Here is an 18,900-nt window from a genome sequence, read left to right on the forward strand (position 1 = left end):
GATCTTGTATGAAACAAAAATATAACAACACTAAAAATGCTGGGTTGCTTAAATTCATGTTTGGGTCAAATATGAACAAACCCAAACGTTGATTTTACATTTTCAATTTAAAAATTTAAACTAACGTTTAAAAATTTAAACCAACGGCTAAAAGTTTAAACCAACGGTTAGAAATTTAAACCAACGGTTAAAAATGTAAACCAACGGTTAAAAGTGTAAACCAACGGTTAAAAATGTAAACCAACGGTTGGGTTTGTCCATATTTGACCCAAACATGGATTGAAGCAACCCAGCATTTTTAGAGTGAAATAAAAGCAATAAATACACGTTTTGTTTTTTAATCTGGAGCTCCAAAACATTAATAATTGTTTGTCGTGTTTGCCATATGCTGTCAAAACATCTAATAATAAATAATAAATATAATAGAGGATCAATGAAGAGCGTATAAAGTTTTTAATCTTATTGTATGCCTTTATTTCATTGATATCACTTGCGGGATCAGGATGGTTTCAGCGTGTTGGATCTTTTTTCGAGTAAAAAGGTCCATCCAGCTATACTCACCTCGCTCCCCAACATTACGTAGGATCCACCCACAATCCCTCGCGCGGTCACATCATGGCGGACGAGCAGACGCAAGAGCTGCAGTCCGCAGCTGCAAAATTGCAGATTTTACCAAACGGAGACTCTCACCTTCCCAAAGAAGACGCGGATCCCGTTGACGAGACCGGGAAGAAGAAGAAAAAGAAGAAGAAGAAGTCGAAAGCGGCAGCCGTAGGTAATAAAGACGGAGGAAAGTGGCGCGTGGCCCTGCCGTTTACTGCCCAGTCTTATAAACCCATTAGACCTCGCTATTCTAACATCTAATTCAGGGGACATTAGTTTACTAAGGAATAAACGTGTTTTAACCAACCCTAGTGTTTATTTTAACCTCTGGAGTGTTAAGGTAAAGGCTGGTTAGAGTGTTAAACTAGCTGGAGTTGTGTAATGTTGTTATGAGAGACACCACGTGCGTTATGTCTGTCAAATGTATGTTGCATAATTTACAATATCTTCATCAAAATCTCTGCATAGGAAACCATGAGGGTCAAGGAGATTCTGTCATCACCAAAGTGGCCAAACAATTGGAGCAACAAACTTTAGAAGACCAAGAGAAAGAGGACGAGCCAGAGGATGGTTTGTCTAGAGTTTATTACTAAAGACACCATTGCAAGTCCATGTGCAGATGGGACAAACAGGGTTTGAAATTAACTTTTTAATTCACCGGCCAATTTGGCTTCTACGTTTTTAAGTTACCAGCCATTCAGAACTTATACTAGCCAAAAAGAAAGGGAAAAATTAAACTTTTCAATAAGGTTTCATTGGTTAACATGAGCTAATAATGAACTGCACTTCTACATCATTTATTAATCTTTGTTAATGGTAATTTCAACATGTACTAATACATTATTACAATCAAAATTTGTATTTGTGAACATAAGGTAATGCACTGTTGAGTAACATGAACAAACAATAAACAGCTGTTTTTTTTTTGGTTTTTTTTTTTAACCTGCATTTGGCGGGTGTTAATTTCAAACCCTGGTGTCAAATTTAGTTTTTATATATTGATATATTGATTGTTATATTTACCTTTTGGCAGATGGTGAGGAGGGCGATTCAACTGGAAAGAAGAAGAAAAAGAAGAAGAAAAAGAAAGGCCGTGAGTGATTAATCAAATACAGCAAACTGTACAAAATTACCCCACAATAGGGATGAATGTTTAATAGGGCTGTCAAAAGATTAATCGCGATTAATCGCATCCAAAATAAAAGTTTGTGTTTACATAATATATGTGTGTGTACTCTGTTAATTATTATTTATATATAAATACACACACATTCATATATATATTTAAGAAATATTTGCAAGTATATACATTTATATAATCTATAATATATATAAATGTTTTATATATCAAAATATTTTTTTCTTAAATATATACATGCTTGTGTGTGTATTTATATATAAATAATAATGAACAGAGTACACACACATATATTATGTAAACACAAACTTTTATTTTGGATGCGATTAATCGCGATTAATCTTTGACAGCCCTAATGTTTACATCGTTCATATTCCTTATTCTCTTTCAGCCAAAGTTCAAACAGATCCTCCATCTATTCCCATCTGTGATCTTTATACCAGTGGAGTTTATGCCAAAGGCCAGGAGTGTGAATATCCAGCTGTGCAAGATGGGTATGGACAACAGACTCTTATAGACACGCTGTAAAACCTGTAGTCTTAAAAAAAAAACATCACAGTGGATGTGTTTTATCTCCTTTGCAGGCGTTCTGCTGCGTGGCGGACGACCAGCGAGGAGAAGAAGTTTTTGGATCAGGCTAATGAGGACATGTGGAATGACTTCAGACAGGCTGCGGAGGCCCACCGGCAGGTCAGGAAGTACGTCATGAGCTGGATCAAGCCCGGCATGACCATGATCGAGATCTGGTGAGTGAAACCATCCATGTGTTTGTGAAATTCTTTAAATGTGATATAAAACCTGTTGGGGTGTATTAGTAAATCTCCTGCAAAATGTCTACTTGCAGCTAGCGATGCATGTTCAGGGGGGAAATTTAATTGTATGCATAATAATATTAGTGCTGTCGAATCGATTAATCGTGAATAATTGCATCCAAAATAAAAGTACTTGTAAAAATTTGTACTGTGTATAATTATGTGTATATAAATACACGCTCATTCGTGTATATATTTAAGAGAGCATTTTGCAGATATATATTTTTATATAATTTATATTATATAAATAAATATAAATATATATATTTTTTTTTTCTTAAATATTTACATACCTGTGTGTTTGTGTATATATGTATATATAATATATGTATGTGTGTGTGTGTATAATATATATGTATATTATATAATATGTGCTGTCGAATCGATTAATCATATTAGTACTGTCGAATCGATTAATTGCATCAATATATGATTAATCACGATTAATAGATTCGCCAGCACATACATGCATACATACATACATGCATACATACATCTATATATATTTTTATATATATATATATATATTATACATACATACATACATACATACATACATGCATGCATGCATGCATGCATACATACACACACACACACTAGTGCTGTCGAAACGATTAATTGCATCAATGTATGTGTATGTATATATACACATACACACACACATACGTTTTCTGCGCTTGTTTCTAGGGCTGCACAATTTAGTCAAAATTGTGTGATTATTAAAATGTCTAAATTATTATTATTTCTGGCAATAATAACATTATTATTATTATTATTTAATAATATTATTAATATTTACATAATTTGTATTATTACTAAATAAAAATTTTAAACTTACTAAAAAATTATTAGTATTTCTATTGTAATATTTAACTGAACAAGAAAAATAATATAACAATTTTATTTTACATTACGTCTGTAAATTACAATGCTAATATGTATCGCTGTCTTAATTTCTTTATAATAATACATTTTAATTTTTTTCAAACTTTAAACACTTTAAGTGCTTCTCATTACAAGTATGGGAAGATGTTGCGTTCCCAAAAAGCATATTAAAGCGACCCAAACTTACTGAGAGACGCTGCAAACCCGGACAGATCACGAGCTGCTCATGTGTAAAAGAACCCAGTACCGCACTTCACTCTGAAACACGCAGCGCATATACTTAATTAAATTACATTTTGTGATTTTGGTTTTGTTTCCTATGGATCTTGCAGCCGTTCCATCCACACTCATTGGCACTAATCCACTCTTTACATCTTGTGTTTTCCCTGACAGTGAGAAACTGGAGGATTGTTCTAGGAAGCTGATCAAGGAAAATGGTCTGAATGCTGGTTTGGCTTTTCCGACCGGCTGCTCGCTGAACCACTGCGCGGCTCACTACACTCCTAACGCCGGAGACCCCACCGTTCTCCAATACGATGACGTCTGCAAGATCGACTTCGGCACGCACATTAATGGTGCGTCTCTCTAAATGTTTCTGGTCTGTCTTGATTCCTGCCTGGTGCTTTTCTTGCTGATCTTTAGACATTATGATGTCGTTCCAGGTCGAATCATTGACTGTGCCTTTACGGTCACCTTCAACCCAAAGTACGACAAACTGCTGGAAGCTGTGAAAGATGCCACAAATACTGGAATTAAGGTACAACACACATTTGCCTCTTTGTCAATATTGTTATTCTTTGCTATATTAAAGGGTTAGTTCACCCAAAAATGAAAATTCTGTCATTAATTACTCACCCTCATGTCGTTCGACACCCGTAAGACCTCCGTTCATCTTCGGAACACAAATGAAGATATTTTAGTGTAAAGCTGATGCTGAGAAAGGCTTCAGACAGGCCTCCATTGGCATTCAGTACATTTACACTCCCAAGACCCATAACAGGCACTTAAAACGTCGTTACAAAGTCCATCTCACCACAGTAATTTTACGATGCGACGACAATAGTTTTTGTGCGCAAAAAAAAAACAAAATAACACCTTTATCCAACTTGTTCTTGTCTTCCGTGTGTGTCTCCACGACGCATGCGCGAGAATATGACGTAGCGCCGGCGTTCGGACACATGACCCAGAAACGATTTGTTTACAAGCAGAGGAAGACGCGCGTGTCTAAGCTGTTGAATCTACATTGATCGTGCTTTAGGTCTCGGCGTAGTTCTCAAAATGGGGTTAAAGTGTGACTTTCATGGATTCCCGAACGCCGGATCTACGTCATATTCTCGCGCTTGCGTTGTGGAGACACACACGGAAGACGAGAACAAGTTGGATAAAGTCGTTATTTTGATTTTTTTTTTCGCACAAAAACTATTGTCGTCGCATCGTAAAATTATTGTAGTGTCACTGTGGTGAGATGGACTTTGTAACGACGTTTTAAGTGCCTTTTATGGGTCTTGTGAGTGTAAATGTACTGAATGCCAATGGAGGCCTATCTGAAGCCTTTCTCAGCCATCAGCTTTACACTAAAATATCTTCATTTGTGTTCCGAATATGAACGGAGGTCTGACGGGTGTCGAACGACATGAGGGTGAGTAATTAATGACAGAATTTTCATTTTTGGGTGAACTAACCCTTTAATATTAAAATGACAGCATACACAATACTTTTCAGAAGTTAAAAATATTTTTTTTAAACGGTTTTGTCTCTAATGCTCACCAAGGCGGCATTTATTACAAAAAAACAGTAACATTGTGGACTATTAAAATGTTATTCTTGTCGTGAATTTCCAGCATCATTACTCCTAAATCTTACTGACCCCAAACTTTTTGAATAGTCGTGCAAGTTAAGTTCATAAAAATCTTTACTGGCATTTCAGTGATTGTTGTAAAGGTCATTCTTTTGTCTCAGTGTGCAGGTATTGATGTTCGCTTGTGTGACATTGGAGAATCAATTCAAGAGGTTATGGAGTCTTACGAAGTGGAAATTGATGGAAAAACATATCAAGGTAAATTAAAAAAAAAGTCAAAGACTTTAAAATAACACCGGATATGATGTTACAGTTGACATTGTTTTTCTTTTCCAGTGAAACCAATCAGAAATCTCAATGGTCACTCTATTGGACAGTACCGAATACATGCAGGCAAGACGGTGCCCATAGTGAAAGGAGGTGAAGCCACCAGGATGGAGGTGTGTCCTGACTTTCTACTGAAGTTTTTGTCTTACACATGTGAATCTAGCTTTACACACACATATATGTAGAAATGGCCAAGGAAAATGGAGGTTGTGTTTTTGTCTCTCAGGAGAAAGACTTTATCTAAGGAAAAGGGTCAGACAGTCTTGAGAGTCTCATTCTGAGGGTTTAAGGCTGATTTTGGGTGTGCCAGAGTTATCAACACAACCCTTACACAACACAACATCTCTATCAGTCATGCCACAGGGCTTAAAGACAGAGGTGTAGTCAAGGACACTAGCACTCCAACGTTAAGTGTCTATAAGATTACAAAAACACAGTAAAAACAGTAATATTATGAAATATCACAATTTAAAATTGTGAAACCATGATACAATATTTTCAGGATTCTTTGATGAATAGAAAGTAAAAAAAAACATTATTGGTTTGAAATAGACATCTTTGTATCATTGTTATTGTCTTTACTGACACTTTTGATCAGTTTAATCCTTTTTTGCTGATGTAAAATGATGAATTACTTATTAGGATATATATATATTGCTAACCCCAAGCATTCACTTTGTCAAGTCAACATTTTACTCTGAAATTGTAAATCTGCTCCTCAGCAATCATGTAGTGTTGTTAAAGGTTTAGTTCTGTCATTTTGACTGTTGTCTTGCTGGATTTCCTCTTTCACAGGAAGGAGAGGTTTATGCCATCGAGACCTTTGGCAGCACTGGGAAAGGCATGGTGCATGATGACATGGAGTGTTCCCATTACATGAAAAACTTTGAAGTTGGTCATGTGCCAATAAGGTGAGATACATGCTGATCTTGACGCCATGTCTTAACTAATGCGGTGTCCCAATTTGCCTACTTATACTATGCCCTATAAGTATGTACTGTTTTTGCGAAGGAAAAAGTACATGCTTTTGAGTGTGCAGCAGAAGAGTAGGCAAGCTTTGGGACACACTACTTCATCATAATTGCGTCTCTAACCGACCGCTCTGTCGCTGTGCATCCTGTCACCGTTTAAACTGCCCTGTCAATCATCTTGTCACAGTTAAAATCCTCTACTTTCAATTTTATTTAATTCCCTACTGTTTCTGAGAGACTCTCTTCATTTAAAAGTTGACCGAAATTATCTTTACAAAAGTTCACAATGCTCTTGCAGATGAAATATAATGTGCATAACATTGAATAAATATCTTTTTCGTCAGGTTAAATACTGATTATTTATCACTCAAACCCCTTTATCTAAACCTCTCTACTAAATAGGGTGAATGAGGACATATGAGCCGGACATAGGAGTCACTTCATGTGCATTTTACAGTTTTATTTGAGAAAAACTATACCGTCATATCATAAACACACAGAAACTCAAAGGTCTTCACGGCAACCCGTCAAAATAAAAGTTTGGTTTAAGGCGAGACACTACAGGTGAACAGGGAATTTTTTTAATTACAAGATATCACTGTGAAACTTCTCCAGTTTATTACTGGCATAAACATAAGAAAAAAATGTATTACAAGTTTTGTGTAAATTAATGTTTTTATATGCAAATGAGGCTGTATATACTTAAATATACGCTCATTTGCATACTTTTCCAAAAACAAAATCTGGAAATTGGAAAGGACCATGTTTAAAATTCTTGGTTCTATTTGTTGACATATTAGAGGAGAGGGCTTTTACAGAGGGGATTCTGGGTATCATATTTTGTGCTTAAGTAAATTAGAGAATACTGACAATAGCCTTCAAAAATAAATTTTCGCCATGTTTTTTGGAGTTAAAGGACCTATAACTCAGGATAGGAATGATATATCAACAAATCCCTCTGGAAAAGCCTTCAGAATATAGTTCAGTATAAGACTGCAAAAGTTGGTGCTACTGAAGTGGATATATCTGACTCTGAGTGTCAGAAACTCATTTTGAGAAAACGGCCTTTAAAGTTTTATACTGTATAACTGCATACATTTCTATAAACCCCCAACCTACAAACAAAATATATATTCAGTTCATTAATATCAGTAGTGTATTTAAAACACGTGGAAATGAATAAATGAATAAATTATTAATAGCCATAGCTATTATAGAACTACCTTAACAAACACACATAACGCCAGCCACAAAAACTGCAGACGAACTGTCCCCGTTTGTTGTATTTGTCCATCTGTAACTATTTAAATCTAATTCTGACGGGGTTTCGTCGTCTAATCTGTTGTTGTTTACTTTCTGTTTACTAGCTCTTGCTTCTTGGTCTTTTCTGTGAACGTTTATGAGCCGATTTCAGCGTTATCTGCACTTTATCTCAGGCGGAGAATACACAAGGAAGGGGCAGCGCGTAGTGAGAAATTCACATCGACCAATCAGATGTGGTTTTCGGCTGCAAACTTTCGCGGTTGGTTAGTTTTACAAAGGAAATGCCCATATTGGGATTAGCCAGCGCTGTGTGTGAGACTGAGAGCTTTATAATGATACCAGGCATCACATGTTTCTGTGAATGGAGACGGCACGGGAGCTCACGTTAGAATAACTTTGGATGATTTCGGGTAGAAATCTAAAGGCGCACGGTGACAAAATATAATGAAATAACCACCTTAATGTGTAATGTTGACATTTTTTTATTTTGACATGAAAGCTTACATGTTAAGGGAGCAAACTGGCACAAAATCTCAAAATTGATCACTGCATGAAAAAACGATGTTTTCACCTGCCGTGTCTCGCTAGCCTGGATGCCAGCCGAATTTAGCCCCGCCCACAATTTTTTTTGCTCGGGCAATTCGGTCTGGACTCGCTCCATAGAGGAGGAATTATGCCCGAACAGAAACTGTTCGGACCAATGAAATTGTGAGGGCGGGCTTTAGACGATGATGGACAGATGATCAACAGTAGCGTAATCATCCACGTCATCGAAGGCTCTTGGGTTGAATTTGCTCTTATCCTAAACTGGAGAACTTGTTCGTATATGCATTCACCTTCACTATTTCTCTCAGAAACGATGATCGTGTTGGTAAGTACTCTGTGTATCCTTAAATTATTTTATTACTGCCAAAGATCGTTTACACTCATCTTTTTCTTGTAACGTTACTTAATCCAGCGTGCGTGCAGACAGAGTTTCCAAGTGTTTTTGCAATATCGCGCACAATTGCTACTCAAAACTATAGCCCAAAACAATAACTTTCCGGGGGGTTCTCCGGAAAAAAATGGCGTTTGGTTGGCAAAATGTTATTTTGGCAAGGTTGCCTGCTAAAATTCGCATTCCTGGGTTTATATAATCACATAATTGGGGTCGCTTCAACCCGCGGACATGGAGAAAAACACGGACTTGGCAACACAGTGCAGTTGAGTTCTGTTAACGTTACGCGTCGCTCCGTTGCTCTGATTGGTTGTGGGTCTATCCAATTGAGGTCTTTCCTGGCTCGGTTGAAACACACCCCATAATCAAAGCTCAATGGAGCGGTACCAGACTCATATTCTGACTAGAATTGAGTATGGCCACGCCAGGCTAGTGTCTCGCCGTAACTTGACAAATAAATGACTGTTGTACAGTATAATTAACACTAGAACCGCCAGGGGTCGCTGTACACCTAAAGGGGTGTAAATTTGATGAGATTGCAGATGATTTCTGTTTTGATACGGCTAAAAAACGTAATATGTCACTGTATTCTGGCACTGTCTACACAAATGTAATGTAATGGAGTCATGAAATGTATTATTTTTAGACATCAACTCTGTTTTGTGCTATTTTAAGCAGGTTACACTAAACACTGCATATGATTATACACAGTTCCTTAAATAGGCAACTCACAAGATTTTGGAACAGAATTATGTAATGTTAATGTTAATCTTCGTCTTTCCCAGACTCCCCAGAGCCAAGCACTTGTTGAACGTGGTCAACGAGAACTTCGGCACCCTCGCCTTCTGCCGCCGCTGGTTGGATCGCCACGGTGAAACCAAATATTTAATGGCGCTGAAAAACCTCTGCGACCTGGGCATCATCGACCCATACCCGCCCCTGTGCGACACCAAAGGCTGCTACACCGCCCAGTTTGAACACACCATCCTGCTTAGACCCACTTGCAAGGAGGTGGTCAGCCGAGGAGACGACTACTAGGCCTCCACGTCACCAGTTTTTATAAATCTGTCCTCTGCTTATCACACGAGTATTTGATGGCTAAAGGCCTGAGTAAGTTAATAAGCTGTGCCTTCTCATTTTTAACATGCTAGGATTTGTTTGTATTAAAGCTGGATGGAGGTTTAAGGCCTCTGTGGTAAAGATGTCCCCTTGTTTAACCATGCTGTACTGGCACTGATGTGTACTAATCGCCCACCCGTAAAGTGCGCAACAATACGAGCGACCCAGGGAAATGTGAAGTCACAACATTTTCAATATCATCTGGTTTAGGCTGTTACACATTTAATAATGCATGTTTTTTTGTACACACATCTTGCTCAAAGAGAGATTAGGAAATGTTTCTTCATCAAGTGCTTTTTGTTTCTCCTTTTCAGTTGAATTCAATTGCTCATTTAGGCTGAAAAAAGAGGACGACATTACATGTGGGATTTGGCTTTATTACGTAGTGCAAGAACAGACTTTAATGTAACATTGACCTTAAGATACTAAAATACTCATTGAAACATGCTTTCCTCTAAGAGCGGGCATTCATAACAAAAGTGGTGATGATACGTAAACATCTATATTTTGGCTATGCTTGTTTTCAGGTAAAGCCTGTTTGAAATAAATCACCTTTCTCGGAATAAAGCACATGCTGTGTTTTATTTTGAAGTACAAATAAAATTTATAAGAAATTGTGTGCAAGTTGTGTCATGTTTTTTTTTCTTTCAAGGCTTCAACAATTCTTGATGTAAAAGTCTTGTTCAATTTATGAAATGACTATATCTATTTAAAAAAAAATATAGATAGCCAAAATTATATTTAACCTAGAAAATGTAATTGGGTCATTTACAAAAATATGAATGCATATGTGAAAAGTTGTCTCTCAAATTCATTTGTTATATAAAACTAAAGTAATTACAAAATTATTAGTTTAATAAACATGAGGTAACCTAGCAACTGAAGAGGCTCGAGCGCTTTCCGTTGGGCTCGTCTCGTATGGTACATTTACATAATGTAAGTACTGTTGTTATTTATACAATTTTGTATCACAAGTATTTTAGTGTTGTTTAAACTGCCTTAAAAATAGTTGACTTGTGGCTAATTAGGGCCAAACAAAAGACGTTTGAGTTGCGTGAGGCCAGGCGAACCTCAACAGAGGAGCCTCGGAAATGTATTTAAAAAACGCGACCATTTTGTCATTTTTATAATGTACACACACACACACACACAAGTAAGTTAGTAATTCATTAAGTCAGAGTTATCTGTGAAATGTTACACAGAAAATGGCATTATTTCTCGTGATAATTTTTGCACATTAGCTGTTGCGTCACAAAACAATGGCGAATTTTCGCGGTGAGGGCGAAATATTTCTTAAAGGGATAGTTCACCCAAAAATTCTGTCATTGTATAAATTATTCACCCTCATGTCGTAAGACGTTCGTTCATCTTCTGAACACAAATGACGATCGTTTGATGAAATCTTATGTCCTTTCAATGACAGATACGCAAACCACATTGACGCTTCAACTGATTGTAACATTAATCAGCTTTCAAGTTGGTCATAAGGATTGGCCGCGTTTACGAACAGCTTTTTTTCTTTTTGAAAGTGCCATCTGTGAGCCGTGCTTCATACATCACTATACTATGAATGACACACAGAGGACCTATTTTGCCTGCAAAATTTCCCTAATGTGACATGGCCGCACCTTTACAGATTGGTAGATTATTACCAGTAGATGCCATAGCTACACCAACTTTCTCTTTGAACAAAACAAACCAAGCTCTCAAAATGACATTCAACATGTTCTAATTTAAAAATGTTCTGGATCCTCAGAAACTAGTGATGCACCGATCATGATTGTACATGGCCGATTCCGATACCGATTTCCGATTTCCGTTTTTTTTTTTTTTTTTTTTTTTTTACACAATAAAAGAATGAAAGTATACATGAACAAGATGTTTATTTGGTATTTAACAGGCTAAATTGGCTTTTGGCTAATGAAAACAAGTCCTAAATCTGAAATTAACAAGAAATGTAATTGGAAATTAAAAGGCTGAAAGGTGAAATTAAATGCAACAACTGCATATTCTGCAATCCAAACAAAGATGTTACTTAAATCAGCATTTGTTTTTAAATTCAGTGTAAAGAAAAAAAAGTATTTACCAGTGAAATTAAATAAAACCAAAGAATATAATTGTTCCAAAATGTTAAATCAAATAATGTTTAGTGCAACGAAAAAAAACTAAGATGCTACAGCAGGTGCTTTTTAAATCAAATTAAGTCAATGTAATTTTAAGGTAAAATAAAAGGTAACACTTTAGAATAATGGTTATTAGTTAACATTAGTTAATGTATTAACTAACATGAACTAACTATGAGCAGTGCATTTGTTACTGTATTTGTTCATCTTTGTTAACGTTAGTTAATATAAATACAGCTGCTCGTGGTTTGTTCATGTTAGTTCACACTGCATTAACTAATGCTAACAAGATTTTAATAATGCATTAGTAAATGTTGAAATTAAGATTAACAAAGATTAATAAGCGCTTTATAAGTGCAGTTCATTATTAGTTAATGTTAACTAATGTAGTTAACTAATATTAAATAATGACCATTATTCTAAAGTGTTACCAAATAAAAATGATCATCCTATAGGCTACAGAACTGATAGTATTTCATTTCAAAAGTGCATGCATGTTCTTCTTTAGGCTACAAAAAGAAGTATTTCGGCTTTTTCACAAGTCAGTCTGTTTCGTTCTCATCCGATCCAACACGTGAGAAGCTGAGCTGAACAAACGCTCACTATCTACACTTGTGCAGGCGCGGAGAGGTAAGCTCGCGCAACTTCAGCTCGCGCAGGAAAGCGGCTCTTCATTCCCTTCAGCGTATCTCGTCTCTTCCCTCAGTTCTCCAGTTTCCGTTTGTAACACACAAGTGACATGTTCGCGAATGATTGCAATATATGCGCGTATGTGCACGCGGGCGCACTTCCGGATAAATCGGCAGAAAAATACAAAGAAAACCGGTTCCGGTTTTTGGCCGGTCAACCGGTGCATCCCTATCAGAAACTCTCCATCACGCTAATAATTTGCGGGTGCACCCGTTTCCGATTGCATCTGAACAGCCAGTCTTTCTTCCGCCTGTAGCGTTTGGACAGCAGAACGTAGAGGACGGGATTCACGCAGGGGTGCAGATACTGGAGAACCGTGCAGGTGAAATGGAACATCTCCCATGAGCGTCCATGCCGGTAAAGTCCCGAATACACACACAGCTCTAGAACATACCCTGGCAGCCAGCAAAAGGAGAACGTCCCAGCCGCCAAGAACACCATAAGAGACGCCCTCCGTGTTTTACGGGTGCTGGCGAGGGACATAACGGGCCTTTTGTGCAGGAAAAGAGCCATACGCCCAGAGTTGACGGCGATAACCAGCATTGGTATGAGATAGTACAGCACAAATTGGCTGAGAACAACCTGGTAATGATGTTCCTGGGTAGTCGGCAGACAAACAGTGCAGTTACGCAAACCTGGGCCTAAGCTTTCCTTAGTGGCGAATATACGCAATGGCAGACTTATGAAGAAGCTCAGGGCCCAGACCAGAATAAACATGAGGACCACCAGGTCCATGGTTGGGGGGCGGTAGGGGTTGGTGATGATCATGGCGCGAACCATAGACACGGTGCACAGGGAGTATATGCTGGCGGCCAGGGAGAATGCCAGCAGAAACTGATAGACCTTGCAGGATGTGTTGCCCAGAGGCCAGGAGAAACTGATGGCGGAGTGGATGGTGAAGGGGATGAGGAGAAGCGTGAGGAAGTCGGCCAGAGCCATGCTGAGGAGAAGAACGTCCAGGCGGTTTTTATGAAGGTTCTTGTGTTTGGCGAAGAGGGAGAAGACCAGCAGGTTGGCACAGAAACCAATGCCCACTATGATGCCACAGGTGCAAGCAAAGATCACTCCATAGGTGTTAGTGGCTGCCTATTAGGCAATGGCAAAAATAATATGTTAAATTCTTTTCTGTGCGAATTCTTAAAGGGATAGTTCAGCCAAAAATGTAATTTCTGTCATTAGTTACTCACCCTCATGTCATTCCAAACCCGTTCATCTTCAGAAAACAAATGGAATCTGAGTGATTTCTGTCCCTCCATTGACGGCTACTCAACTATCATAAAGAGATCATAAAACTAATCCATATGAATTGAGCGGTTTAGTCCAAATTGTCAGAAGAGACTCGATCGCTTTATATGATGAACAGATTGAATTCAGGCTTTTATTCACATGAAAACATTAGCTGCGTTTCCATTACCTTTCAAATTGCGCAAAATGAAATTGCGAATTTAAAACACGTCCAATGGAAACATGTAAATTGTCCCATATATTGCCAAAAAAGGTTTTTATTCTTGCATGAGGTGATTTTTCAGGCATTTCGAAAAAGTATTTAGCAAAAAAAATATTGCAAAAACCAGGCTAGAGATCAGCGAACATAAACAGAAGCTCAACCGAAACTGCTTAATGCGCGATATCAAACCATTCTTGCATGAGGTGGTTTTTCAGGCATTTCGAAAAAGTATTTAGCAAAAAAAATATTTTACAAAACTGCAATGGATATTCGCATTTGCAGGTCAGCCGACGTACGTAAAAGTCACATGATCATTCTTTAAAGATGCCGTGTTATGTTTGGATAGAAGATGTGAAAGAGTTCTATTAAACTCATAAAAGATAAAATAATTACCGTAGTTCCTCTGTGAAATCGCATGCTATAACCTCCCAGAAACACCTCAGCACTGATTATGTTAATGTTTAGTAAGAATTGACTGTAGCTATTTTAAAAGGTTGATTGTAAACAGTATGTACAGGGTTAGCTTAGGCTGACGTGTAAATGTAAATGAGGTTGTAAATAGATAGTGAGTTATATATATTGATGTTTACTTTAGATGTATATATTTTATTGTTTTATCTGCCCAGGGACTGCGGATGGAAATTAGCTGTAGCTAAATCTGGTGTAAAGCATCTTTTCTTTTGTAAGATTAATGTACTTGCACATGGTCCCTGTCAAATAAATTATAAACTTATATGTGGCCGCTCCCAAGTTTTAGGGGCTTTCCTTGCAATTAATGCTTGGATAACACGCCGACGTCTTCTTCGATTAAAAAATTATGGCTAGTGCGGTGGCTGCTATATTTACGTAAACCTATCAACATCCGTCACCATGTTTTTTGTAATGACTTATAGCAAGAGGAAAAAATTATGTTTTGGTCGCATAACATCGTTTAATGGAATTTTTTATTTTTTTTTACATTTAGAAAGTATCGCAAAAATATTGCAAAAACCAGGCTAGAGATCAGTGAACATAAACTGAAGCTCAACCGAAACTGCTTATTGCGCAAGATCAACGCTCTTTCTGAAGCTCAAATGTGCTGCGTAACACGAGAATGAACCTCATTGGTTCTTGCACGTCAAGCGATCATGCCTGAGCTTTCGTATGAATATTTATATGTGAATAAAAGCATAAATTAAATCTGTTCATCATATAAAGCGATCAAGCCTCTTCAGAAAATTTGGACTAAACCGCTCAATTCATATGGATTAGTTTTACAATCTCTTTAGTTGAGTATCTGTCAATGGAGGGACAGAAATCTCTCAGATTTCATCAAAAAGATCTTCATTTGTGTTCTGAAGATGAACGAAAGTCTTACGGGTGAGTAATTAATGACAGAATTAAAATTTTGGGGTTAACTATCCCTTTAAAAAATAAACAACATTATTATCATACCTAAATCAAATTTAAAAATGTATTTAAAAGATTATGTAAAATACATTATAATATGAAATATTATGAAATACATTTAATTAAAAACATTATTATTATATCTACACTGTGCTTCCGAAAATATGTTCAATGATAAATTATTTAGTAAAATAATTGTATTTGTTAATAAAGTACTAATTCATCTCACATATTGGCAGAGGAAATGATTTACTCACCATCAGAGACGTTCAGTTAGATATCCGTGTATTCGCAGAGGTAATACATCTGTGCATTCAGATAAGATTCAACAAATCATTTTTATTTTAGAGATGAGTCTGAAGATGTAATCTCGCTGTGAGAATAGAAAAAATATGGGCTAAGCTTCCCTATACTTCCAGAGAAAAAAAGGGACATAAAAAACGTCCATTTATCAATAAAGTCTCCTACTGGAATTGATAGAAAAAGCGACTTCTTGCACAAGATTTTATGTGGCGCAAACACCAAATGACATCTCATCAGCCCATACCTCCTAGTCTTCCATCTCTCATTCTCTGATTGGAGGCGTATTGATTTGGGATTGATCTCTGGGTTAATGAGTCTTTATGGCATGTGATCCTAAAGCACTCGCAGGAAGTTGACAGAAGGTCGCGTTTACCTCTCCGTCCATTAGCATGTGCAGTGAAAGGTGTATAATTGTTGTTAGAGCTTTTTTTGTGTCTTTATTTGCCTGGTATTTGCCTTCTGATCACAGACACACACGACCGCACATTGATTGATTATTCCACCGTCCTCAGTCACTGGTAGTAACAGCTACTTAAAGGGTTAGTTCACCCAAAAATGAAAATAATGTCATTTATTCCTCACCCTCATGCCGTTCCACACCCGTAAGACCTCTGTTCATCTTCAGAACACAAATGAAGATATTAATGTACTAAAAACAGGGCTCGACATTAAGCCTATTCACGTGCTTGTCCTTCGGACAAGTAAATCTGTCATTCACTTGTCCGAGTAGAAAATTTGCTTGTCCGGAATTTTTTTTTTTTTTTTGTGTGTTGTAAATACGATGTATTCTGAAGCAATATTCTCACCAGTGTTCAATCAGCTTTGACATATTTAAATCTGCATATTTGTGATATTTTTACCTTTTATAAAGGGCATTTTTCCCCTAATCTTATTAAATATAGGCTATGCTTCAGCTTGCCTTTATTATTTTTTAAAATTAGAAGACACTATAGGGCTGTTACCAATCAAATTAAATAATTTACACTTCAAAAAATTACAACTGCATTAAATAATGTTATGAGATTGTTTAAAAAAATTGTTTTATATACAAATAAGAAATGTTGGAAAGAATGTTTAAACATGAATCTAAAACAAGGTCTTAAAGGGTTAGTTCACCCAAAAATGAAATTCTGTCATTAATTCCTCACCCTCATGTCGTTTGACACCCGTCAGACCTCCGTTCATCTTCAGAACACAAATGAAGATATTTTAGTGTAAAGCTGATGCTGAGAAAGGCTTCAGACAGGCCTCCATTGGCATTCAGTACATTTACACTCCCAAGACCCATAAAAGGCACTTAAAACGTCGTTACAAAGTCCATCTCACCACAGTGACTCTACAATAATTTTACGATGCAAAGACAATAGTTTTTGTGTGCAATAAAAATCAAAATGACGACTTTATTCAACCTCTTCTTGTCTTCCGTGTGTGCCTCCACGACGCATGCGCGAGATTATGATGCAGCGCCGGGGTTCGGGAATCCATGAAATGCACACTTTAACCCCATTTTGAGAACTACGCCGAGACCTAAAGCACGATCAATGTAGAATTCAACAGCTTAGACACGCACGTCTTCCTCTGCTTGTAAACAAATCGCTTCTGGGTCATATGTCCGAACGCCGGATCTACGTCATATTCTCGCGCATGCGTCGTGGAGGCACACACGGAAGACAAGAACAAGTTGGATAAAGGCGTTATTTAGATTTTTTTTTGCGCACAAAAACTATTGTCGTCGCATCGTAAAATTATTGTAGAGTCACTGTGGTGAGATGGACTTTGTAACGACGTTTTAAGTGCCTGTTATGGGTCTTGGAAGTGTGAATGTACTGAATGCCAATGGAGGCCTATCTGAAGCCTTTCTCAGCATCAGCTTTCAACAAAAATATCTTCATTTGTGTTTCGAATATGAACGGAGGTCTTACGGGTGTCGAACGACATGAGGGTGAGTAATTAATGACAGAATTTTAATTTTTGGGTGAACTAACCCTTTAATGAGTGAATCATTGAGTCGGTTAGTTCAAACGGCTGATTCGTTCAGGAATGAGGCAGTTGTTTATGAATAGGTCATTGAATCTTTGATTCAACCAATTTATTCAAAACGCTGAATAATTCAGTAACACACTGTTGCTGTGAGACCATAGACCGTAAGTGTGAGAAGCGTTATGGTTCTGCTGTGATCTTTGTTTGGAACTATTTTTGCTGCTGAAATAGAACAAAAACACTCAATATTTCGTCTAAAATGTAAGCGACTTAATGTTAATAATTGTTTATGGAACTGTCATATGAAATCAGTATCACCTTAATTCACCGGTATTCAGGTAAACATCACTCTTGGTAATGTGACGTTGCAACTGTATCATATGGTATAAATATAAATAAACTCCACATTTCTACAAATATAAATAAACTCCACATTTCTCCTCGAGAGGCTGCGCGAGCGTCAACAGCACAACCTTGTTACCGTCAGTTCATTATACATTATATATTATTACCCACTGTCAAACGCCACTTACACTAATGAATGCAGAATCATTCTTGCATTTTGGTGATTCCCAAATTATTTTTTGTTATTGCCGTTTTAATCAGCTTGTCCGGTCGCGCAAGTAAAATTGTCTTTCACTTGCCCCTTCAAAAATTTCACACAAACCATTGAATCGACTCACTGATTCGATACGCTCCGAAGCATTGTTTTGAAATCGGTTATCACTATATACACTCACCTAAAGGATTATTAGGAACACATACTAATACTGTGTTTGACCCCCTTAATTCTACGTGGCATTGATTCAACAAGGTGCTGAAAGCATTCTTTAGAAATGTTGGCCCATATTGATAGGAGAGCATCTTGCGGTTGATGGAGATTTGTGGGATGCACATCCAGGGCACGAAGCTCCCGTTCCACCACATCCCAAAGATGCTCTATTGGGTTGAGATCTGGTGACTGTGGGGCCATTTTAGTTCAGTGAACTCATTGTCATGTTCAAGAAACCAATTTGAAATGATTTGAGCTTTGTGACTGTGCATTATCCTGCTGGAAGTAGCCATCAGAGGATGGGGACATGGTGGTCATAAAGGGATGGACATGGTCAGAAACA

The 18,900-nt window shown here is 37.3% G+C and overlaps 2 protein-coding genes across 2 annotated transcripts; one reads left to right on the plus strand and one right to left on the minus strand.

The window, feature by feature from the left end:
• The first annotated feature begins 600 nt into the window (after positions 1 to 600).
• On the plus strand, positions 601 to 10,475 carry metap2b (methionyl aminopeptidase 2b). The gene is made up of 11 exons (XM_079809081.1): positions 601 to 775; positions 1,072 to 1,173; positions 1,637 to 1,696; positions 2,133 to 2,235; positions 2,326 to 2,487; positions 3,832 to 4,013; positions 4,101 to 4,195; positions 5,398 to 5,494; positions 5,573 to 5,676; positions 6,359 to 6,474; positions 9,520 to 10,475. Exons 1-11 carry the CDS (start codon positions 616 to 618, stop codon positions 9,770 to 9,772), a joined length of 1,434 nt encoding a protein of 477 aa, XP_079665207.1. The 5' UTR covers positions 601 to 615; the 3' UTR covers positions 9,773 to 10,475.
• A 2,362-nt stretch (positions 10,476 to 12,837) lies between these two features.
• Positions 12,838 to 14,332, minus strand: LOC307121791 (galanin receptor 2a; the record flags this gene model as incomplete). The annotated part of the gene is made up of 2 exons (XM_079809549.1): positions 12,838 to 13,752; positions 14,303 to 14,332. The coding sequence occupies 2 exons, from the start codon at positions 14,330 to 14,332 to the stop codon at positions 12,838 to 12,840; spliced, it is 945 nt and encodes a 314-aa protein (XP_079665675.1).
• Between the last annotated feature and the right edge of the window lie 4,568 nt (positions 14,333 to 18,900).

Source organism: Gobio gobio (genome assembly GCF_949357685.1).
Source record: "Gobio gobio genome assembly, chromosome: 25".
In the NCBI taxonomy this organism is placed as follows: Eukaryota; Metazoa; Chordata; class Actinopteri; order Cypriniformes; family Gobionidae; genus Gobio; species Gobio gobio.